The sequence below is a fragment of the Nematolebias whitei genome, chromosome 8, assembly GCF_014905685.2.
Source record: "Nematolebias whitei isolate Nwh7 chromosome 8, NemWhi1, whole genome shotgun sequence".
Taxonomy (NCBI): Eukaryota; Metazoa; Chordata; class Actinopteri; order Cyprinodontiformes; family Rivulidae; genus Nematolebias; species Nematolebias whitei.
Window position 1 is genome coordinate 22,372,767 of NC_056505.1, and position 26,410 is coordinate 22,399,176.

General features: G+C 39.9%; 1 protein-coding gene across 1 annotated transcript in view; it reads right to left on the reverse strand.

Annotated features, from left to right (window-relative positions):
* ssbp2a (single stranded DNA binding protein 2a) overlaps positions 1-26,170 on the reverse strand; it is a 68,021-nt gene extending 41,851 nt beyond the window's left edge. The window contains exon 1 of the mRNA XM_037680658.1: positions 26,108-26,170. Coding sequence (XP_037536586.1) covers positions 26,108-26,163 — 56 coding nt within the window. The 5' untranslated portion in view covers positions 26,164-26,170. The remainder of the gene's footprint in view (positions 1-26,107) is intronic.
* Between the last annotated feature and the right edge of the window lie 240 nt (positions 26,171-26,410).

Below are 26,410 nucleotides of genomic sequence, written 5' to 3' on the forward strand. Positions count from 1 at the left end.
TAGGTCTAGATTGGCATAAAAGCATTAAAATAATAATTTCTATATCAACATGTTAAGTGACATATTTACAGGAGCTGCCACTACGCTGGCATAAGAAAATCAAATTAAATGTAACATAAGAAAAAAAAAAAAAGAGAGAAGCGATGGATTACTGGTTTGATTCTTAAAAGTAAACATGCTATCCTCCATTAGTGCAGCACCAAAAAAAAAAATCACCTCTTCAGCAGTTTGTATTCCCAGTAGTGGAGATTTTCTGTGTTAGTAACTAACATCAGCCACAAAGCAGGGTAGAGACAACAGGGTCTCATCTAGTCAGACAAAAACATGTCATAAATTTGCCCTCTTTGCACAAGATAAATTAGGGGTTTGTGCGTGGGCAGCAGCAGGAAATCATCTCTAAAGGAAGTGATGAATACAGACAGCCTCTGAAACAGCTGTTAGAGGACAGGGAGAGGTCTTCTCTCTTTTCTTTCAGGGTTTAATCACGCTGTTCAGTGTAGAGCAGTTAGTGGGTGGTGTGGGCCGCTTAATAATGTCAAACTTGTTTCCAAATCAGAAACCTGCTTTGTTCAAATGCAAAAATGTGTCATAAAAGAGAGTGTGTGTCATCTTTGATTTTTTTTTTTTTCATTCAGCCTTTATTTATACAAGTTAATCCCATTGAGCCTCGGGGATTATTTTACAAGAAAGACCTGGAAATGGTCCAGTTTTAATTGGAATTTAATCTGGAATTTTAAGGCTTTATGTAAATAATCTATGGAAAACCACAACCCAAGGCACATTTCACCTATTTATTCTAGAAAAAATTAGCAAAAGGCTTTATGAGATAAAACAAGTGAACATTAGTCACCTTTAGCTGCAATAACTTTATATATTATTTTTGTATCATTTTCTTCCAAAGGTGAAGGTGGAGCGATAATGGATTGTGTGCGTTTGTACCGTTAGCAAAATATCTCATGAATCACTTAGTGGATTTGAACGAAACCTCTAAAGTAATCATTGGGTTGACATCTACAGCTGATTAACGTCTGGAGGATTCAAGATGACCGCCACATCAAGCACACTTAGAGGACACAAAAATGGCTAAAATTCAGTCAGTGTTACAGAAACTGAGCCACTATTTGTTGTAGTCATAGCAGACACTGATCCCCGAGTGCTAACTGATCACGGGACGTAACATGTTGCCATTAAATATTGGAATTAACTTTTACTCTGTTAGTAAACAAACTATCTCATGAGCCACTGGATGGATTTTAGTGAAAACTTTAGGAAATAATAACTAAATGGTAATGTTTAGAGTCGATCCAAATAAAGATGACCCTCACAGCTAATTGACCTTAGCTTACACAAAAATGGTAAAAATGGCTACACCTGAGTGAATTTGACTGATTCTGAATTCAAATTGGATGTGGTAACGGCTGCCAGTCATTCACAACAAGTGTCAATAGATCTGGCATGAAAGGCAGCAGGTGGTATCCTAATGAATGGTCTTTAATTGGGAATAAAACTGGAGAAATATTTTTACAACATTGCTTCTGTTTACTTCAGTTCGTTGGTCACTTTTTATCAGTGGTGGGATGTAACAAAGTACAAGTAATTTGTTACTGTACTTAAGTACATTTTTCATGTATCTGTACTTTACTTAAGTAGAGTTAAACATGGTACTTTCGACTTTTACTCCACTCCATTTTACATTAAGTATCTGTACTTTTTACTACAAATCACTACATTTCTATAATGCATTGCGTTACAAGTTACATTCACGTTGCATTTTTTTTTAAATTTTTTTATTTGTTCATTAGTTTGAAAGTAACCAATGGTGAGAGGGGAGTTGGTCCATTGAATCACAGCAAAGTGGCAGGTAAAGTTAGACCCACCTTCAAGAAGAGATGGACCAATGACATATATACCAGTATATACGTCATTGAACTGGGGGCACCCACAGCACCACTAACACACCAAAATTGGATTTCACCAAGGAGAGTCAACCAGAAGATATGCACCATCCATGGCCTTATTGAAAGATTATTGAAAGACTATTGAAAAACTATTGAAAAACTATTGAAAGATTATTGAAAGCTTATTGAGGAGTCGAGAGATGTCTTCAAATGACTCGACACTCAGGTCCAAGTTTTGAAAATGGTGTCAGGAAGTTAAAATATTGCTCACTATTGACCCATTACAAGGTTGAATAGACAGTATTTTAACTAGAGTTGAACTGGAGTTGAAATGATCAGAGCCTGTTCCTTTGTTAGGTCTAATGCTCCTTTTTTCAGGCAGACAACTTTTATTTAAATGTGTTTACTGCAGTTAAAATGACACAATGGTTTTACTTTGTGTTAAATAAAAACTTTCAAAGGTATAATCATCCCTCTTTCTTTCTTTTTTTGCTTAATGACATTTAACTCTGCAGGTCATCCCTGAAATTCTGATGCACAGAATCACAAGTCCAAGTGTGAACTTTTGTAACACTGTGATTCTTGACTCTTTTCAGTCATTCTGTTGTAGATTTAAAGTTGTGTTTGGGATCATTGTCCAGATGAGCCAAGCTTCAGCTCTTAGACCCATGGCCTCACTTTTGACTCTAAAGTTCTTTGGTGTAGCTACAGAGAAGCTTGTGGTCAACTCAATGCCCTGATAATTTGTAATAAAACCAGCCTGAACCATCATCACACCTCAATGTTTTATAATCGTTATAAGATGTCTGTACTGATAGTCGTTTTTTGATAATAGTGATATACATTAATGTCAGATTTCTCCATTGTAATCACACCTGACATTATTCTGCAAGTCTGACATTTTCAAGCCAGTTTTGAACTATCATGTTTTATTTTTAAAAATAAATAAAATGCTCTCCTGATAACAAATGCCATGAACTTTAATGAGGCTTCTTGGGCTTTTTGCCACTGCACGGTCTGACCTCAGGGTGAACCTATTGGGACACCTACTGATGGGAAGCTTGGCAATAATCCCAAATGTTTTTCCACTGGCGACTAATCTTCTTTATTGTGCAATTATAGAGCGGGAATTATTTTTAAATGGTGTCATAACCCTCCTCAGATTAATGAAAAGTGACAATTGATGTCTGGCATCAATGCCGGTGTCTTATCTTCTCATCGTGTCAGCACGCACTCCTTAAACTTCTGCTTTAACAGAGATGCAAACACCAACTGAGGATCAGTTCATCCAACGTCTCTCCCTCGCAGAAACTGAGTTACGTAATTTCTTAAACCTTAAATGCTTTTAATAATACTTTATTGACACATTAAACTGAAACTTGTAGTTAATCTGAAAGACTTCAGACAGTTCCAGCTTTGACTAAATGTAGGTCAATCACTGCTTTATTGCTACGAGGGTGGGGGGCATTTTAAAACAGATGTAGCCGACAGCCTGATGCGCCCAATAAAATAAAGAGTGGTGATAAAAAACAAAACTAAAAAGAAAGAAAGAAAATCAAACATCTGTGTGGTGTTTCAGCAGAAGCTGTTACAGACTCTGGATGATGTCACTCTGATATTAATATGAAAAGTCTGTAAGGGTTAAACACATGTGCAGCAAAGCGCGAACACACTGATTTTTTGCACTAAATAACAAAATAGGATGAATAATATTTTTAGACTGGGGTAAAATGTCAGAAAGGGATTTCTGATTTACACCTCATTTCCCCCCAAAAAAGTTGGGATGTTGCACAAAACATAATAAAAATACAGATCGCATTGATTTGCTTAAAATGGTCATTTTGAATTTGATGGCAGCAACAAGTCTCAAAAAGCTGAGACTGGAGCAACGAAAGGCTGTAAAAGTCAAAAAGAGCTGAAGGAGCTTTTCCCAACCTATTATGTAAAGTGGCAACAGGTCAGTAAGAGGACTGGGTATATTAAAAAACGTATTTTGAAGATGCTGATTGTCTCAGAAGCAAAGATAGACAGAAGTTCAACTGTTTGCAAAAAACTGTGAGCATCATCCAGAAATGCTGCAGTTTTCTCTGCTCCACATTTCATTTAAAATACAGGTAGACTGCAGTAAAGTGGAAAACTAAAGAGGAGAAGGACCATCCAGCCTGATATCAGCACACAGATCAAAAGCATGCCTAGCATAGGGGAGTGGTGGTGCAGAGGTTGGAGAAGATGGGTCTGTGATCGGAAAGTTGCAGGTTCAACTACCGGTACCGTCAACATCAAAATGTGGGTGGAAAAGGTGACGCACCCACACCTGCCTCCACCCTCATCTGCCCCACTCTGAGCCCTTGAGCAAGGTCCTTAACCCCCACCATCTGCTCCCAAAAAAACAGGTCTCTCTTGAAAATGAGTTCTCATTAAAAAAAACCCGAAAAGCCTCTCTGATGGTATAGGGGTGCATTAGTGCCTATGGCCTGGGAAGTTTACACATCTGGAAAAGCACCATAAATGCAGGACAAGTTTTAGAACAACAAATGCTCCCATCCAGATCACGATTCTTTTTGGAGAAGGCCTTGCAAATTTCAGCAAGATGATGCAGAACCACAGACTGCATCAAGTATAAGGATTCAAGGATTCAAGGTTCTTTATTTGTCATACGCACCACATGTGGCACATGTGGTGGAACGAAACTGTGTACACAGGATCCCAGTTACGTCCAACAAAAGTATAAAATGTAAAAAAAAAAACAGTAATAAGTTCTAAGATATGAACTAAGAAAAGCGTTAACTAAAAATACACTAAGCACTAGTAGCATAAAAACAATACGCCGACGTTATAACGATGTGGTTCTGAAGTAGAGGAGTCCAGCTGCTGAAGTGACCCCCTGCAGTCCAGACCTCCCCAATAGAAAACATGTGGGGACTGTTGAACAGCTAGAATCTTACATCAGATAAGAAACGAGACTGTACAACTCGTCTCCTCAGTTCTAGTTGTTTACAAACGGTTGCTGAGAGGTTTCAGTGGTAAACCTGGGCTGCCTTTACTCTTTCAGACATGTTGCAGCCATTATATTAAAAACTACACTACTTTCCCCACAACATTACACCATTTCTTTTAACCTTTTGATATGCTTACTATTTCATTGTGAATTAAATATAGTTTTATGGGATTTGCAAGTTATTGCATCCTGCTTTGATTTAGATTTCACACAATGTCCCAACTTTTTGTAGAATTAGGGCATCATGAACTAATAAGTGAAAGACACCAAGCAGCCGGAGACAGAGACGCACATAAAGTATGGCTGCATGTCCACCAAGACGAAGACTTACAGAGAAAATCTGAGCGAAAGAGAGCGATGCTGTGACAAGAGCTGACACGAGATCAAAGTTTCTTAGGATTAGGCAAAAAAGGTGGGGGTTGTGGGGAGCAGATGGGTTGAAGGTGATGGGTGATATCAGGGGAGCTCCAAGACGAATGCTCGTTGAAGCTGCAAACTTTCATATTCCAAAGTCGAGCTCTCTCACCGAGCGCCGTCTCAGTTTAACCGAGCACCCTGCTGTGACCTCCTTCTGTAAATTAAAACCCCGCGTCGAGAACAAACTAAACCAAACTGCATCTCTGCCGTTTTCAAACGGGAAAATGATCAAACGCTTTGCTCGTAACACACAGAAAGAAAGGAGTAAAGTAAAGCAAAGTCGTTGGCAGAGCACATCGCTCCATATGAGCTAAACGTCCTTAGATTTTTATTAGTGAATGTTAATGACTCCTGCGTGAGAGGTGATAATAACTCGAACGGAGCCACAGTCAGGAAATTATGGACTGTAATTATCTCCTGCTTGTTCTTACCCACCACAAAACAGCAAATTACTGCCTTAAATCTTTTCACGGCAATGGATGATCTCAGGGATCTGCTGAGCTGTAATGTCTTTGAGGAACTTTGCTATCAGGTGAACAAACAAACAAATAAAGCAATAAAAAGGCGAAAAAGGGAATTCTCCAGATTCCCTACAGCAATAACATCTCAGAAATAAAAACTTGGCCTCTGTAAATCACAACAGTATTTTATTCTGCTACATTTGGGTGATATAATTTATTAAATAACTATTTTTTGCCTTTAATATAAGGATATATATTTGCAGTTCTCATAATTTTGTCCATGATGTTTCATCTTTCTGTGTCTGCTGTTAAACACTCGTCACAGCATGTGTGACAAACTGTGACAGCTGCAACTGCACAAGTAAGAAAACCAAGTGAATAAACTCTGGTTTTATTACAGAAAGACAAATTATATCTGTTTTATTAAAACAAAACTAACATCCCGTTGTATATCAGGATGTTCTCCTTAAGAAAGGAATAATACTGACTTTATTATTTTTCACACTAAGCCTGTCCAATCCAAATGTGACAGTTTTAGTATTTTCCCGGTTTTCACATTAGGTTTGCTTCCACACCATAGATATAATTTATAATGAACGACAGTCAGCAGTTCATATAAAACACAACAATCTCTGTAATCAACAAAACAAACTTTCAACATTCAAGATCAGAGCTCCACATCAGCATCACGCGATGGGAGGGACACGTTAGGATCAAACATTTACAGCATTCACAGATCTGTGTCTTACTGTCATTGCAAACAGAGAACACTGATTAATTTCATAATTAATGTAAATATGTCAGCTAATATTTTGACAATAGCGTAACAAAAAAAGCACATCAGTACTCGACCTGATTCAGCGTTCTATTCAACAGGTAAAATGGGAAATGAATACATTTTTGGAAAGATAAAAGTTCTGATCCGAGTCCAAAAACTCCTCCTTTAAATCCAGACTTTGTCCGATCTTTCTCAATAACTTAAAACTGATTGTTACCCCTAAAGTTTCCGCGCTGACTTCGTGTCTGCTTGACTTGCAGCTAATTGGAGAAGCGGCACCCAGGACGGGAGGTTCAGCTAACGGTGTAAGTGACAGCAGGGGGAGGGTCATGTAACAGCAGCGTTATGAGATGGTCCACTTTAGGAGCAGTGTGAGATCATAATAACAGATTATTTTTAACGTTTAAAATGAGAAATAATATAGAATATAGGAATTCAACCTCCCTGATGTGTTGTTTTCACATCATTTGGGAAAGACCAAGTTGTAATTGGGGGAGTCAAACCTTCCTCCCCCATGCAATTTGAACCATGAAGAAGAAAAAAAACAGTTGTTTACAGAAGTTTACTCCTGTTTGTTAGCCTCCATGTCGACTTGATGAAATGATTTCAGAGATATCATTGAGCTGCTGCCCACTAGAGCAACACAGATCACAGACGTGACTCTTTAGGATCATGGTCTTCATCATGAAGCTCAGTCCACAGCAGAACCAAGTGAACGTCCTTTCGCCAATCAAGCTTCTGAAAGTGAAACCAGCTCAGGCCCTGGTGAGAACAGAGAGGGACCGCGTCATAAAAGGAGAGCAGGGATGGAGCTGCTGCTCGTGCTGAGGACAGCCCTGTGTGTGACAGCCAAACACTTTCCCTGATTAATCAAACCCAGCAGCAGCAGGGCTTTATGTCCCATTAAGAGTCCCACTAAATGACCTCACTTCATTCATTAAAGTGGAGCATCCTGAACGAGGCCCCGCTCGCCAAAACAGACAGTCGGACAGACGTACGGACGAGTAGTGAGGGTGGGGGCACTGAGGCAGGATAAACAACGACAAATATAGACCCATTACGTGGCTGAATAATTCATCTTATACACAGCGCCTCGCAACAACAACGGAGGAACAGAACAAGAGCCAGAACAACCTTTAGGGATTAAGGAGCCTTTCTACACTGAAGTGCATATTCAAGACAGAAACTTTTACGCACATGACTTGAACGGAAACAGTACACCAACACCATCACTTCTTGTAGAAAATCAGGTTCCAGTTAACAAATCTCTGATGCTTTTGGAAAATCTTGCATTAATGAAGCTGCAAATTACAACAGGTGCTTTATTCCAGCTACACTTTCAACTGTTGGAACATTTTCCACAATAAATAACTCCAGAAGACTAGGATTGTAAATGGCAGAGGAAATTGTACATCAATACGAGAGGATGGAGATAGACAGCTCACGAGTTAACAGAGAGATACAGATAAGAGGTTAGAGGGGAAGAGGAAGGGATATAAAAGAAGCTTGAGAGGAGAAGGAAGACCAATGATGGAGAAGTAAAGCGAAAGAGAAATGTCGAGAGTAAATCATTAATGAAATGAACTGAGAGGGCTGGTCAGATGCTCCGGCCTGCGGACAGAGCCTAGACACTCACTTTTACTAATTCACTGTAGACAATCCACTGCAAAACTGGAAAAAAACTAAATTCCTTCGTGTTTCTTATGGAAGAGGCTTTGGATTTTCGTGTAAAAAGACTGTATGAGCACAGCTAACCAAAAACATAAAGGCAAAAACATTAAAAGCTTTATTTTTGTGAAATATCTCAGTGAAAGAGGGAAACACATGCCTGAAGTTAATGAGCACAAGGCAGTGTACTTCAGCTATGTTACACCCTACTCACTGATGCATTTCTAATTGGCATTTTGCTGATGGTCACAAGTTAAATCTATATTCTCCATTACCACTCCATGGCATCTCCTGGGATCCCTCTAATGGCTTATTCTAAAGACAGAGCACTTGAATGGGAGATATTCATAAAAAGAATTTCTCTCCCGCTCTCTTTCATTTCATGCTGACTTTGCTCTGACTTCAGTTGCAGGTTTGTTGAGTTGATAGAAGCATTAGAAAGTTCTCCGCAGCTTGGAAGATTAAACAAAACACGTGTCATAATTCTGCATAGAAAAACAGCCCGAGGAGAGACGGTCATAGCTAAATAAATGGTTTTATCTGCTGTATATACTTTGTCAACTCTGACATGGACACACGTGCTATTTGGCTGTGGAAATGTTTGTCAAAGACTTTATTGCACAACGTAAAGTAGGAGAAGCCTTCAGAGAGCACAGGTCTGAACGGTTCAACACGAGAGCAACAAAAAGCAATAAACAACTGGAAAAATGAAGCAGGAAGAGTTCAACATGAATTAAATCTGTGGCATTACATAGGAGGCTTTTAGGGTAGTCACATGACTTAACTGCATTTAAAATATATAAAAACTACAATTCATACTAGAAAAAACTTGCATTTTCTGTAAAAATGCAACGTGAAAACAGGATGCTCAGTGAGTTTGTTAAATTTTGCTGAAGTTGCTGATTTGTTTAAGTTAATAGAAGCAAAATGCTAGGTAAAAAGTTAAAATGGGAGCGGAGATGGTGTAGAGGCAGGGCAGCCGACACAGGACCTGAAGGTCCTGGGCTCGATCCCAAGTCATTGCACATCTCGTGGTGTCTCTGAGCAGGACACCTCATCCCCAGTTGCTCCCCAGCGCTTTCAATAGTTGCCCACTGCTCCACCTGGTGGTGGAGGGGTTAAATGCAGAGAGCCAATTTCACCATTGTATGGGAACATACAATGATGACAATACATACACATTATTGTTAAAAGCTGTAAAATCATAGATAAAATTATTTAAAGCTACAAGTTCAAAATGCTGGACAAAGGCAAAAAATAGCTAAAGGCGAGCTAAAAACTAAAAATAGCAAAAGAAGACAAAAACTTGAAACCTTCTGGTTCCCCCTTTGATGTGGTCTCCTCTCGACTACTAAAGGAGGTTTTTCCTACTCTAGGTCCGTCCATTCTTGCCATAGTAAACTGTAGTTTTTCCACTGGTGTGGTGCCAAAAACCTTTAAACATGCTGCTGTCCAGCCTCTCCTGAAAAAAACCAAGCCTTGACCCCTCAGTTGTGCCCAACTTCCAGCCTGTCTCCAAACTCCCATTTGTTTCTAAAATGCTGAAGAAAACAGTTGAGTCCCAGTTGAAGTGCTTCCTGGAGGATCACGGCATTAGAGCTATTCCAATCTGGCTTTAAACCTCTCCACAGCACTGAAACTGCCCTATTGAAGGTTTTTAATGGCACCTTCAGATCAACAAATACTGGTGATTCTGTGCTGCTTGTCCTATTGGACCTCACAGCCGCCTTTGACACCATCGACCATGAGATCCACATTGCTAGGTTAGAGCAGTGGGTGGGCATCACAGGGTCAGCCCTCAATTCGTTCAGATCCTATCTCGCTGACAGATCCTTTTGTGTCTCCATCAAGGATTTTAGTTCTTCAGCGACAGAGCTTAAATGGGGGGTTCCGCAGGGGTCCATCCTGGGTCCCCTAGTATTCTCTTTATGCCTGCTGCCACTTGGTGCTATTTTCCAGAAACACAACATACCCTTTCACTTCTATGCCGATGACTGTCAAATTTACTTCCCCCTAAGACACAATGGTACATGCTCTATTCAACCTCTGCTCGACTGCCTGGCTGACATCAGGGACTGGATGGCTTTAAACTTCTTAAATTTCAATGAAAAGAAGTCTGAAGTCATGTTGTTCTCTCCCAACGACACACTCAAAAACCAATGCATCAACCTTTCCACTCTATCCCTGTCAGAAAAACAAAGAGTCACAAATCTGGGAGTGATAATGGACCCTTCCCTGAAACTTAACAATCATGTAAACATGATTGTTAAATCATGAATCATGTTTCTTCCAACTGAGGCGGCTGTCTAAACTGAAGCCCATATTGTCCAAAAATAACCTGGAGACAGTAATACATGCATTCATTACATCTAGGCTTGATTACTGCAATTCACTCCTATTTGGTATCAGTCAGACCTCCATTGCATGACTGCAACTGGTCCAGACTGCAGCAGCCCGATTTTTAACCAGTACAGGCAAAAGAGAGCACATTACACCAGTTTTGGCCTCACTGCACTGGTTACTGGTTCACCTTCGAATCCAGTTCAAAATACTCCTGTATGTCTACAAATCACTGAACAGTTTCGCACCCCCCATCTCTCTGATTTGCTACAACCGTAAGTCCCTCCACGTTCCCTGAGGTCAGCGGACCAATTGCTCCTCACAGTTTCAGGAACTCATCTAAAGCACAGAGATGACGGCCTTCTCTGTAGAAGGACCAAGACTTTGGAATGAGTTACCTCTGCTTGTCAGACAGGCCCCCTCCCTCTCGGTTTTCAAATCCCATTTAAAAACCCACTACTATTCAGTAGCTTTCAACACCAGAGGATCTGTGTTTTGAACCTGTACGCTCCACACTGGTTTGTCGTCATATTTATTATCTGCATTGTTTTTATGTCTATATTCTGATTTACTTCATTTTGTATTTTGCTTCATGTGTTGTCTGTTGTTCTGTCTGTACAGCACTTTGGTTGGCCATGTCACTGTTTTAAGTGCTCTTTAAATAAAATGGTATGGTATGGTATGGTATGGTATGGTATGGTATGGTATGGTATGATATGGTAAAACAGAGCAACTGTGCTGAAATTCAAACAGAGCAACATTTTTGAAGGAACTGAAGATGTTTCTCTAAAAAGAGACAATCGTTGTAAATACAATTAAACATTTTAATAAAGTATAAAAGTAATGAAAACCAAGTCTTAGCAATCATCTCTTGAATTAGCTTTGACGCATGAGCAGTTAAAATAGCACAAAGTATACTGTAATGGATTGTAAATTATTTTAAATGATTTGTGTAAATTGTTTAAAATTAATTTCAAAATTGTGTAGATTGTTTATAGAAGTTTGTCTGTTTTGATTGACTTTTTTGGTTGTTCATAAATATTTTGTTTTGATTTCATGGTATTTGTAGTTTTCAATGAGTTTTGTTTATTTTGTACCTCACAGGATGCCATAGCCAATAAGGATCAGCCTTATAAAAGCTGGCAGCAATCAGTGCACTAATGAATGGATGAAAAACAACTGTCAGCAGGACTCAAATGGTTGATGTGTAAAGGAAACAAAGTTAAATCTATGCTTTGCGTTCCCCTGGTGAAAGCAGCAAGGTACGTTGTGTTTGTTTGTATTATAACTCCATGTTTTGTATCTAAATGTTTGTATATGTTTTAGTTTTCACAGTGATTATGGTGATCTGGATTGAAGAGAAAATAAAAAAAGAGAACCTAAAAATCACCCGTCGAGGCTGCGCTGAATGTTGTTGAAGAGCTGGGGGGCTGCTACATATACAAAAGTTTTTAATATTACAATAAACATTTAGAAAAAAAACAACAAAAAAAGGGCAACTACTGAATCAGCAGCGTGTTGCAGTGGATGGACGTCGGGTAACAAAGTGACTTCCAGTGAAAAATTCCAGCTGTGCAGATTTGAACTTGCCCAAGGTGAAAAGTCATACTTTAAGTCAAAAGAATGAAGCTCATATCCTGACGGAGAGCAAGAGCAGCCTCAGATCTCCTCAGTGAAGACCTTGTGTTTACTTTTCATTAACTGTAAATCTCAGAAACAGCACCCCCCCGGTCCACCCTTAGGGCAGACCAAAACAAGGTGGAAAGAAATGCAGCACGCTTGAAACTCAAATATATTACAGGATGGGTTAAGTTTCTTTTAAGGAAGTCTAATGTTTCAAAAAGTATATGTTAACTATTAAGTTAATCTTATTTATAACAAAGTTTGGAACCTGTTGGCATATTGCATGTTTAATAACTTCTTGCACATGTGATTTAATAAACAGTTTCAGACTTTTTATTTTTATTTTTATCAGCAGCTCAGAGTCAACATGTATTTATCTGGTCGTTGATAGTGACGAGCGATGCTGTGGGACGACTGGAGAGAACACTTCTGCACACGAGCCAAAAAGTACCACTCATGAATATCAGTACTGACTAATATCAGACTGTTGACTTCAGTGAACACCCTAATTATGGACCATCTGAATAATTGCACAACAATTCATTAATAAGAAAAAATAAACCGTCAGCTAATATTAAAAAGCCAAACAGCTGTGCAGGGCAGAGGCTGATAGCAGCCAACTTATCAAGCTCCTCCGACCACAAGTCCAACTGTAGCAGAAAATCTCCACCCTGTGCTATAATGCCAGAACATGCTGCACCTTCAGAACCATACACCCAAACCCGATAACGATCTGATCTGTAGAGCATGAAGCGTAACGGACACATCCAACAGAACAGAAAGTAAACTAAATGTTTTCTACAAGATGTTGCTATACCAAGTCTATAAAAACACTGACATTCAAACTATTATTCTAAACCAGGGGTTTTCAAACTTTTTGGGTTCAGGGACCCCTTACAGGGAAGAAAAAGTTTCAGGGACCTCCTGTTTATTAAATAATTTTCTTCAGTTTGTCTCTTTGATGCAATGGAAATATTTGTCTAACTTAAATACTTAAGACCTGTACTTTACTAGTGTTAATACAATTTACATACTTTTAAACACAGGTTATTTTTCATTCAAGGCACACTTAATTAACTACATTTTTTAATTTCAACTTCCAAAAGTTATAGTTTTGAGAAAATTAACAGCATCAAAAAACAATTTAAAACTTTATCTAATCACATAATGAACATAATAAATGTATTGTCACTTCTTCAAATTATTACAGAAACTCTTTACATAAAACTGAACAGAATCATAACAGCAGTAGTCAGACCAAGTACCAGAACACAAATAATGGGCGGGGTTGGGGGGGGGGGGGTCTGGGGGGGGGTCCTCTCCAGAAAATGTTAAATAAAGTAGATGTGATTTCATGCATTTTGATGTATTTTAACTGGTTGTTAAACATCTACATACTTGTAAAATATATATTTTTTTAAATTTGCGGACCCCCAAGCACCAGCTTATGGACCCCTGGGGGTCCGGGGACCCCACTTTGAGAACTACTGTTCTAAACAACAAAAAGCAGTAAATCATGAGAATTTTCTATTAATAGATGCATTTTATTTGAATATTTTAGTTTAAATATTGTAACATGGGAGTGGTGGCGCAGAGGTTAGGGCAAGTGGACCTATGATCGGAAGGTCGCCGGTTCAACTCCCGGTACCGACAACATCAAAATGTGGGTGGGAAAGGTGAAGCACCCACACCTGCCTCCATCCTTGTTTGCCCCACTCTGGCTCCTTGAGCAAGACCCTTAACCCCCACCATCAACTCCCCCGGGCGCCCTAGATGGCAGCTTTCTGCTCCACAGAGAGAACTGTGGTAGCTCGGTGGTCTATTGTTGCGTCAGGAAGGACATCTGACATTAAACAAAAACAATTGCCAAGTCTTCATGCAAGTCAGTTCACTGTGGCCACTCCTGAAGAAGTGAGCAGCCGAAAGAAGAAAGAAGTTTAAATATTGTAACATAATCCATTCTCAGATTAAAGTGTGTTGCTGTTAAACTAAAATGTAGTCGCTTTTTCGTGTATCAGTAGAAAAGTGAAGTACTAGATTCAGTCTGTAACTTGTATATATTGATGCAACAAATCAGAGCAGCTGCAATTAAAACGAACAGACAATAGATTACGAGGGGAACACAACACACACACCCCCCCCCCCCCCCCCCCCCCGTCCTGCCTCGTACAGACTCAATCCGACAAAGTGAGTCAGCTGCAGTTCAGTCAGCGGCACAGAGACTGTCTCACAGAGCAAACAATGCTCAGTGCTGACATAACAGGAAATGCCCGCTTATCCAAGAGACGGCGAACCAGAGGGACGACGAGAAGGCACGATGGGTAAACTCACTGTTTACCAACCCACTGAGCATGTGTCCTTTCTGAGAAAACCTGCATGTTTGTCCAAAAAAAAAAAACTAAAAAACCACAAAGTGAAGTGGATCAATCAAATAAAAGCAGAGGCCGGTCCGTCCCTGTTTTAATTTGAGCTCCGTATCATTCGGCTTTGATTTGTTTAGATTGAGTCACCTCTCGTGGGGAGTTTGTTTAATTTCACAGCTGAAAGATCACCTGTGATTTTTACGAGTGTTTTCCTTGTTCTGCTTCCTTTACAAGCTTTTATAGTAAATCCTAAATGCAACACAGCCATAAAACTCAGGAAAAACAAACTTCTGCTTATTCAGAGAACATAGATGACAATGTTTTATTGGCCATAGGCCAGTTATTGCATTATTTTATGTCTATAAAGACATATACAGATCTCCACAATCATTGACTGACTTTAAAAAAGGCTTAAAGACTTTTCTTTTTAAGCAAGCCTATTCTGCCTCCACATGATTGTATCACTGATTTTAGTTGATTTTATCATTGATTTTAGTTGATTTTATCATTGATTTTAGTTGATTTTATCACTGATTTTAGTTGATTTATCATTGATTTTAGTTGCACTCTGTAGCAATTTGAGATTTTTGTTAATGAAAAGTGTGTTACAAATTAAATTCATTATTATTATTATTATTATTATTATTATTATTATTATTTTAAGTTTGCCTATTGTTTTGCTTATCTTACTGTTACACTTTTGCACAACATTACACTATTGCTTTTTCTCACCAGTTAGAATAAATCACTTAAATTTAACAAAGTACAGTATTACAGATTACATAAAATATATTATGTCTTTAAGATCTGCTGCTAAATCTGCTCTTGTCAAGTATGTCGTGTCCACCACAGAGGACAGGGACACAAAGAGATGATGACAACAAATGTCATTTAAACTCTTAATTTCACTCATTATACAACTTAAATCCCCACATTTCTTTAAAATTTTAATAATATTTACCTGACACAATATAAATACAAAGATACTTCTTTCCAGAAGTGTCTGATTTTCTTGGTTGTTGTTTTTCCGCAAAAATATGGACAAACAAGACGTCCATCGTCCTCTTGATTTACAACATTAAAACATCTTTTCTGTGGCGCTTTAATACCAGTCTGCTCTTTAGAACAAACACTGGAGGGATGACATTGGGAATAAAGGTTAAAACATTTTCAGACATTATCAAGTCTTCCACAGGAGGCTGTAAAGGAAGAAAAAGCAAAATAATAACTTATTAAAGAAGGTGTGTGTGTGTGTGTGTGTGTGTGGGGGGGGGGGGGGTTCAAGTTTATTTGTAAGAATCTACAGTAAAATTTAAAATAAAAAGTTTTAATGAAGGACATAATCTAACAAGAAGAATAAAAAGAGAAAATAAAAATCATGCATGAGCTGCTCATGTTCCTTTTTAGTTCACCTCCACAGCAGAGGCTGATGGATGCCATGAAGGGACCTTAAAGTCAGGAAGTCCATGTCAGCAAGTAAAACCTTCAGGGTGAAGATCTACTTCCTGGGACTGGTTCACTGTGTCAAACAACAACAACAACAAAACCAGCATGATGTTGTTTAGAGGAACCAGCAAGAAGATGTTGACAGTACATTTCCTGAGAATTAAAGTGAGCAGCTCTGTGGCTTGACTTTACAAAACAGGCAACTGGTTCAAAACACAAAATGATTGAGGACAATTTATGGACAACAATGACTATATATATAAAAAATTTTCGGGGGTGGTGGTGGCGGTTGTGGTGGGGGGGGGGGGGGGGGGGGCTCAGAGAACAAGAAGCTGTTCCTATAAGCCTGGCCGTCACGCATGCTTAACCTTGCGCTAGCATCTATGTGACGCAGCTTGCATATTAATGATGGAAGAACATCAGCAGAGAGGCCTCCAATCAACCTCCAGTAATACGTACTAGACAAGAAGGGGGTGAGTATAGAATATATGCAGTTACACTAAAGCAATTATAATTACAATGCAAGTTACATCAACGAGCACAAAGCAGTTGCAAATGTGACCAAAAAGCTCCTGCGAGGCAACAAATTGCTAGTTGAGATATATTAGACTTTTTTTCTTTTAAACCAAAAGACAATGGATTCAGTTCTGAACTGAGCTCCTGACAGACAGAGCAGCTTCACTGAGCGTGTCTGCTCACTAACAGCATTTGATTTTTTGGAGGTGCTCTCAGTTTACAGGAAGCTCTGTGAGGGATCGTATCCTCGGCCGTGTCGTGGTTTATAGATGAAAACTTAACATGTTTGGTGTCACTGTAGGAGCAGCAACAACAAAATCCTGACAAAAACCACAAGAGACATCGCTAACAAGAACAGCCAAGTCCCTGACTGGACGTGCGGTAGCTTCCAGTCCTGATCTGTAAAGTTTAACATGACTTCAGTCACAGTCGTAGAGGACCTGCTCCGACTCCTTTGCTCCACCAAATGTCAGCATCTTAACCGGGGCTTAATTTGTAAACCTATATATGCCGGAACACAAATAACGGGTTGGGGGTGGGGCAGTCTGGGGGTCCTCCCCCAGAAAATTTTGAATAAAGTAGACACGATTTCCTGCATTTTGGTGTATTTTAAGGGGTTGTTAAACATCTACATTTGTAAACACTCCACTTCTGTCAAGCGTCCTACCCCACCCCACCTTACTTGACGGTTCCAAGCCTGACTCTGTCCCTGCTCGATGTTGTCTGACTCCACATGTGAAACCTCCAGGTGCCTCCTCCATCTGGGCTCCTGGCCACGTACGACTGCCTGGTTAGCTCAGCACTCACCCCCAACACTGTTTTGGGGTGGAGATTTTTTTTAAGTGTAGACGCAGAAATGCTGACTTGAAGAGACAGTTCGTTTGCTCCTAAGTGGCTGTTGTGTTTAAAACGAGTGTTTATGTAATTATTTTCAATTTACATAAGCTTTATTTGTTCAAGACAGTCATATTTGTTCATAACTTTATTATTAGTACACCTGAGAGTTGCCAGATCCAAACAAACAGTTACTGTAACATACCCTGTCAAAATAAGAGAGTAAGGCACTGCTCTTAAGTCAAAAGATCAACTCGATACACTCACACTGCTGCCAGGGGAAAAAATGAAGACGGGGAAAAATAAAAGATGAAATGAGAAGAAGAAAAAGAGTACAAAGACATGCCTTTTTCTAATTAAAACAGGAGCTTTCAGGAACACCAGTGGGGTCCTTAGGGACCAGCACAGTGTGAACCCCCCTCATCCTTTTTGAGGAAAGTGATAAAATGGTGTCAAGATGCTGTGCCCTCACATGCAACGGAGGCCTTTTGTCACATCAATTCTCAAGAACCCAAAGGTGTCCCGTGAGGGCGCCTTAAACAGTATCCTGTTTGTTGACTGACACCCTATTTTCCTGCCTTTTCTGTCGATCAGAGGCCGTTCCGTCCATCTCACACAGCTCAATAACAGGTTTCTGCTTTGATAACAGTTCTGTGGCAAGTTATGAGTCTGGCAGCGGGGGATAAGCGAGAGACTAGAAGGGATGCCAGCAGATAAAAGAGGACTTCTAGCAGCTTCTGTGTGTTCAGCAGGTTGTTTTCTATCACATCCATGTCAGAATGTCATCAGCTGTGTTTGAACGCAGCTCTGCACAAGCAGAAATGAGGAGGAAACATATAAGCGTTTTATTTCTTCATGTAATCTCAGTCTGGTGATAATCTGAAACAGTCTCGAGGATTACACAGACTAACATCTGTTTTTTGTTTTTTTTTACTCGTGTCTCACTAACCATCAGCGCTAGTGAAAGACAACAACTGAGTGATGACAGAATCTTGTGTTCTCACTGTTGTTCACGAGCATCCCGTGAGATCTGGAGAGGCTATTAGCTGTGCAATGATCGCTGGACGCTGCAGTTCGCAGTCGCACAGCCAGTGTGACAGACAGATGGAGGCTGGTTTTTAGGAATGAAACATATGGGGAAAGTGCTTTGAGCCGACAGCTCAGATGGGATTACAGACTTACACATGCAGAACGCCCTATATTGACCCAAAGCAGCCAAGAGTGACGAGATAACACATTTACAGTGTATTATTCTGTCCTGGCCAGCTTTAAGAACAAGCTCAACTCGTGATTCATCGTACAACACCCACTGGATTTAGAATAACATAATATTTTACCACTTAGTGTAAAATGGTCAGTAGAGAGAGAGGCAGGACACACAGTCATACGGACCATTCTGAGCTCTCAGGTGTTTTATATTGTACGTAACACGTGGCTCACAGATCAGGTTTGTTGACGGGTGCAGCTCTGGCTGAGCGGTTAGAGCAGTTGTCCTCCAGTGGGAGAGTTGGGGGTTCGATTCCACCAGCAGTCACATGATGAAGTGTCCCTGGGTAAGACACTGAACCTCTCATTGCCTCCGATGTGTGTCCCATCAGTATATGAATGTGATCTAAAGCACTGATTAGTCTCTATAGAATGATTTGTTCCATTAGCTTTGTAGAGATGTAGAGTGCTGTAAGAATGTGTGTGTGGAGGTAAATGAGGGCACAGATTGTGTTGTAAGCACTTTGAGAATCTTTCTTAGATAGAAAGGTAATATATAAGTACAATCCATTTACAATTTACCATTTCACATTAAGTACGGGCCAGGATGAGATTCTGATAGATCAATAACCTTGACGCAAAATAGAACTGTTTCATGCACAGACTCTTAAAAATGCATCATATGATTTATTTGCTTGTATTTAAAAAATGCAATTACTATTACATTTGCTGCCTATATGGTATTACCTATTGTGTAACATTGAATATTTATGGGCAGATAGTTAATTAGGAAGCAAAATGTTTTGTTAAATTTCATATTTATATTAATGCACTGATAAATAGGGAGACTGAGAGAACAAGACTTTGCTTAAAATCACAATTTAAACAAATTTGCAAACAACACTTTCATTTATTCATAACGGTTTTAACATAAATAGCAACAAGACTGGAATTGTAAATCAGTCACAGGTGTTGAAAATAAATTCAAAATTGTAATTTATTTTAAATATCGCTGAAACACACGAGTCAACAGGATGTTTGTTCCTCAGGGCACATTCTTTTATTTGTGCTACAAATGCTTTTTTTTTCCTGTTCTAATTAATGCACCTCTGTCATTTCCCAATGACAATGAAATGAAGTGAATACCCTCAAAAACAAACAAACAACAAAACCTCATCAGTTGCAGTCATCGGGTGGTAATTGACACAAACACGAATAGATTCCCTGCACAGTTGACACAATGCATTATGAGCATAAGGTGGGTGAGTGCGTGTGAGTGTGTGTGTTCGGGGGGGAAGACACCGCTTCATTTTTATTGTTGTTACCCAGTAATGCAAGTCACTGTCAGAGCCAGAGTGGCAGCCTGAATTGCTTCTGCTGGATAAACACTCCCAGCATGCACTGCTTTGCCTCTGTCTGCGCAATGCTGCATTGGCAGCCTCTTGGAAGGATTCTGAGGTGTTTCAGTTCAGATGGAAGTATGTGTGTGCGTGTGTGTATCTGTGTGCATGTGTGTGTAGAATGATAATCCTTACAGGACCAGAAGCGCTTCAGTCTGCACCAGATTGACAGGTGGCAGATGCGCTGCAGACTGAGCTAAATGACATCTTAGTTGTTCTGCAAAATCATGATTTGACATTTTGAGCTTAATGATATAATACTTTTTTTTTTTTTTAAATAGATTTACTTTTGGGGGAAAATACTATAAAAACAAAATAAAATGTGCTTTAGAGAGCAAGGAGAAATAGAGCCTGCGCCCATGGGCAGAGCTTGTTCCATGATTCATAACACAAAGAAAGAGAAAGGATGAGAAAAGGAATGTGCACTATGTGCTGCAATGCTACTCAGTCAGAACCACAATCCCAGAACTATGTGGAATGTGTCCTCTGACTGCCACTGACTGAAACCTACACTCGCTCAACAACTGCAGTACACATTCAGTGGTCGTGTACTGTCACTCCTAATCAAAATCAAGTGCAGACCATAACACAGGTACAGGCAGAGGAAGACAAGAAGAGGAGGGAGGGAGACCAGAGCAGCATTACCATCTAAAGGCTGAGAAACTGCAAAGATAGACCCTCATTCTCCCACCTTCAACCAAAAGCATATGTATACTATATACATTTTGGTATTATAATTTTAGTTATAAATACAAATACTGGGTTTTACTCAAGCAATGGAGGAGAGCTAAATCCAGAAAAGATTAATCCAGCCCTAATAAGATCAGAATCAGAATAAGCTTTATTATCATTGTATCAGGATACAGTGAAATTACGTTCAGTCGTTCGAAAGATGGGCAGAGTGCACGTGGCTGCTGCTAAAAAGTGTGGCCCCTTATTTTTTATCAGAATACTTTTAGATGGAAAAGGGTAAGAACCATAAGGATAGATAGTGGTATTACAAAAAAGATCTCTTCTTTGAGACATTCAAAATTCTACCAGCAAGCACATTTATAAACATGATTACATATGTACATTTGATGTCAAGGTATTGAGATTTGTCCATGAGCACTTTCATAAAGACCACAATCCTGATGATGTTGTTGTTCAGCCGGCATTTCTAATAAGCCTGCACAGAAGTTCTGGGGGTGTGATAGTTGAAGCTTTGTCCCTAGTTGCCCATTATTCCAGGAGAAATTTGATAATCGGCTCGTATCCGAGACCAAACGGGGGAGTCAAGTTCAGAAAAGCCATAATTGTTGATTTTTCTTCCAGCGGACTGTTTTTTCTCGTCAGCCTTGAGTCCTGCTGGAACTTTTCGGTCAAAAATAGCCAAATTTTATGGGTATTCCACTCCACTGATCCATGTTATGAGCCCTCCCCAAGGTCGATCCCAACATACTGATGAGTCCTAGGAGCCACAGGTGGCCTGCGATTCTCACAAATCGCCTCCATCTTATGGTTTAGCCCGTAAATCAGCTGATTTTGAGTACTCATAGCACAAACCAAACTTTCACACTGACTCAGAAGCTTTGCCATGGCCGAAACTGCTGCTGAAGTCTTCTTCAAAAGTTGAAAAAAACAGAGCCCCGCCGATGCCAAATAGCAGAGCCCCTGTTATCCATCCATCTATCCATTATCTTTACCCGCTTATTCCATTTTGGGTCACAGGGGTCGCCGGTGCCCATGTCCAGCTATCACTGTGCGAGGGGCGGGGTACACCCTGGACGGGTCGCAAGTCCATCACAGGGCCACATAGAGACAAACGAGACAAACAACCATTCACTCTCTCACTCACACCTAGGGACAATTTAGAGTTACCAATCAGCCTAACATGCATGTTTTTGGTCTGTGGGAGGAAACCGGAGCACCCGGAGAAAACCCACGCATGCACAGTGCAGCGTGAGTTTCAGCCAGACAAAAGGGTTCTCCAGGACCCTGTCATTTTGTTGAAAAGATTTTGTCGATTGCGTTGAAAGTCCAGCTCACCAGATCCATAATTGTATTTTTCATTCAGGAGATGTGTATCAGGAGCTTCAAACACACCGAGAGCAAAGCAGGAGGAAGGATAACAGGGGGAGGGATAGCGGGGGCGTCCGCCTTGAGCGAGAGCCATAGTAGAAAAATCACAGGTCATGTTTACGATTCTATGTAAAGCAATGCTTCATAATGTATCTTACATGATTTTACTAATTTTCTAACGCCACGTAGTCCTCTTCTATGCAACGTATGTCAATTAAAAAAGGCCATGTGATAACATGTTGAATGAAATGCATTTTAAATATTTTGTGCTCCAGTGATTATAACAAAATCTTTGCAATGAAAAAACATCAAAAAGGCAGGCATATTTTATAAATGCTCCTTCTTTCTGTAAAGCAGTTAAGGAGAAATCTAATGTTAATGAAGCTCATGATAATAAGGTATTTTTAACAACCTTTCAGGCTCGTTAAATCACGCAGAGGGAAAACTCCCATAGATTAATATTACTAACATGACATTTGCGTAGATTTTATTATAATTTTTAAGTTAGACACACAGAGTTTGGCTCTTTAGGGTTCCACATACTGAAACTGCACATTCATTCTTAAAATCTAGTAGCTTTTGGAAAAAGTTGCACTTTTTTTATTTAGAGCATGCGACATTCATTTTATATACACTAAATTTTATATTCAAGCTTTCTATAAGCAAACCTTTCTGACAAACCTGAGGTATATTACACACCAGATGAAGAACGACAGAATATATCTGCGAGGAGGACATACTAAAGATCCAGATGTTTGATTAGTGATCAAAGATCCATACAGGTCAGTGGCATTTAAAGCTCCCCCACATTTACATGGGCCTGTATCTACGGGGGTCCATTCAGAGGTCAATACTACAACACTGTAAACTAATGATCTAGCAAATTCCCTTGGTCCTGCTCCCTTTCCTCCTCCTCTTCCTCCTTTCCTCTCAATCTGTTGCTGCCCTGCATCTCTCCGGCTCTCTGATCCCCTGCTGCGCTGCAGAAATGAGAAGCAACTGAAGGCTCAGGAGCGCTGGGTCTGCTTCGCTCCTCTGATGCACACCGATGATAAACAAGTCTGCTTGTTAAGAGACAACAAAACTTTGGCTTGCTTGATTTTCGTTCTTTTATCTTGTGTCTCCTTGCTGCCCGTTGCTTTCGCCCGTCAGGGTTTCGGCAGTAACGCCCAACGGATCATAACTCGTGCAACAAAATGTAAACACAGATAATGAGACGATCAGCTGCAGTGTAGTTTAATTTAAATAATGTAATGAAAATTCAAAGTTGTGTATCGGAAAAATGTCATCCTTCTCATCTTTTAGACACTAGTTTTGGATATAAACAAGGATCTTAAACACCCCCCCCACACACACACACACACACACACACACACAAAACAAACAAAAAAATAATAATCTGAAGTTAAGACTAACCTGGTTAAAATAAAGGTTGAATTAAATTTCTGATGATTATTAAACCAATGTAGCAATAAATTGAAAACTACAAAGTGATTAGGGGTTTTCTGCACATCTCTAGAATAAGTAAGTATATATTGTGTCTCACCAATGTAACACACATGTTCACTCTTAGTATCTGTCTGGCCTGGAGCGAACTTCCTATCTCTGCCTCTGCCAGTGTATGCGATAAGCCAGCAACAGAGCTCAGCCCCACTGTTCAGTCTTTTTCATATTGATTCAGAATAAAGAATGGGGCTCATGGAATGCAGATAAACACTGTCACAGTGTTGACAAACTGAAGTGATCTCAATTCAAAGTACACAATAGATGAGTGTCAGTGCCTAAGTGTGGATGTGAGGAGATTCATCACATCTGTTAACGACAACTTCTTGGAACAAACGTCTTACACTACTCTAACAGTTGGCAAAAAAACAACAACAAAAAAAAAAACAACAACAACAACCAACAAACACTTATTTTTCTTCAAAATTTTTGATCAAACAGTTAACAATATCCTTTCCAACTTGTCACTTTTATCTGCTTTGTTCACAGTCATGGCAAGAAATGCTACTGATAGTATATTCAATAACCAACTGATGCATTTGTGCCCACAAGATTTGTATGTTTTAGTGAAAAATATAGATCAATACACTTGAGTAAAACATTGCTTCTAGATATTTGACTTTTTTAACAGATCCCAGGCAGTTCAGATGGGTAGTGCCTCTTCCTCATTGGTGTTCACTAACGGAGTCACTCAGGGATGTGTGCTCAGTCCTCCTCACATCTAAAACTGCACTACAAGATAACATCATTATACTGTGCAAGCTACATAGTTAGAACAATTGTATAATAATATTAGAATTTCTTATTATTGGGACTAAAACCAGGTCATGGTAGTTCAATCTGTCAGTACTGCAGTCTTGTAATCCTGAGGCTGCAGGTTTGAGACCAGGTTGTGTCAGAAAGGACATCTGGTGTAAAACAATTGACAAATCTTTCATGCAAGTTCACTCGCTGTAGCAATCCCTGCAGAAGGGAGCTGCTAAGAGAAGAAAAACAAGAACATATCGGGACTAAATCAACCTGGGGTATAGATCAGAGAAAACAAACTCTTTTGTTTCACTGTTGTCACTGCTTGCTCAGGATGGGACACTGCAAAGAAGCCAAGATTCAACTCGTCTGCTGGATTCCGCTGGATACAGAACTTTAGTAATTGGCTTTTTCATGTATGTGAATGTTTCTTTTAAGTGCCCTGAGACAACTTTGTTGTGAATTGGCGTTATATAAATAAACTGAATTGAATTGAATTGAATTTTTCCATACCAACAAAACCAGCAATTGAACTTTGATTGCACCAGTAAGAACGCAAAAATATCTTTCTATGTCCAGGTCAGCGTATGAGGTGGAGCAGGTAACCCATTTTCGGATCAAAGAGGTTAATCTTACACAGAAACTGTCATGACCATCATACTTTTTCACTTTGGGAAAGCTCAGTTTGGGCAAATTGCAGTTGCATTTTTATTTGATTGAGAATCCTCGTGTTTGCCAATTCCTTCCTTCTACAGTTTTCCAGTGTAATTTCCCACTAATGGTAATAATAAGGAAACTTTTACTATGACATGACAATTAGAAAGCAAGGAAGAAACAAGAGAGCCAAACTCCAGAGCAGAGTTATAATAAACTTCAAAGTGGGAGCCATCTGTTTGTGTCTCAGAACATGAATTCTCTGCAGCAGGTGATTCAAACTGCACAGAAAATCATCAGCAAGCCATCATGCACTAAACATCACCGACATCCAGGAGGTGAGGTTTCCAAGGAACGAAACCAACCCAGAGATCTGCTGTACAATTACTTCCTTCACTCAGTCTATAATACTTAACTAAAACTGGTTCTTTTTTAATTACATAAAACGACAACTTTCTAAATATTACTATGAGATAAACCCTGATTAACTCATCGTACGAATATTGAATCTATTAAAAAAAATTAAAAAGTGAAAAGAGATATTTTAGGTCATTTTAATAACTAAATAAAAATGCTGTTTTCTATTATCAAAATAAACCTCGTTACTCCCAACTCGTTTTAAAGTCTCGTTCTGAGGAAAACAGCACATGCAGTTGAATAAAACACCAATAATTTCAAGTCTTTTACTCAGATCAAAGCTTTCTCCTCTAAAAAATGTGGACCATGGTTCTGTCACAAACCTCTTCTTGTCAGGAGAGAGTCGTGGATTGGACACAAGTATCAGCCCCACGACCATCCAGCCTGGTAAACAGACTAAAAGCAAGGCAAGAACCCACATGTTCATAATAACAAGACAAGAAGACAACATGCTGCTGAGAAATGATCAAGACATCACAACAACAGAGGGTTGGACTCAGAAGAAGAGAAGTAAACATTTTAAATAAACTTTTCAAAGAAGTCAGATCCAGCTCATTAAGTCTCCAATCATCCTATAAAATGTCTGTGTTCAAACGAACGAAGCCAACTTTCCCAGCCTGGCTCAACACGGAGCTCCATGCCGCTGAGAGTGAACCCTCCCCTCCTGCCGCAGCTCCGTGCGCGCGTGTGTGTGAGTGTGTGAGAGAGACTGCCCCCCCGGCCGCTCGTGAACTTCCCTCACAGCCGCAGTTTCCTCCCCCCATAAATAAAACTTACTTTTCTCTGGCTTGGCTGTCGGACGGCACGTTGCTACTCTTGCCTTTGGCGTACATGCTTGCAGAGAGCTCCGATTGTCACGCACCTGTCAACCCATCACAACCTCCCTGGGCACAGCCCCGTCACCATGGTGACACGAGCAGCGTCGTCTCCCATTGGATGTCCCGCTGTGCAGGACCGCCCGCTCACCATGGCAACCAGAGGAGAGTGACAGCTGCAAGTCCCGCCCACCTGAGGGGCTGACTCCACTCACCTCCTCTCTCTCTCTCTCTCTCTCTCTCTCTCTCTCTCTCTCTCTCTCTC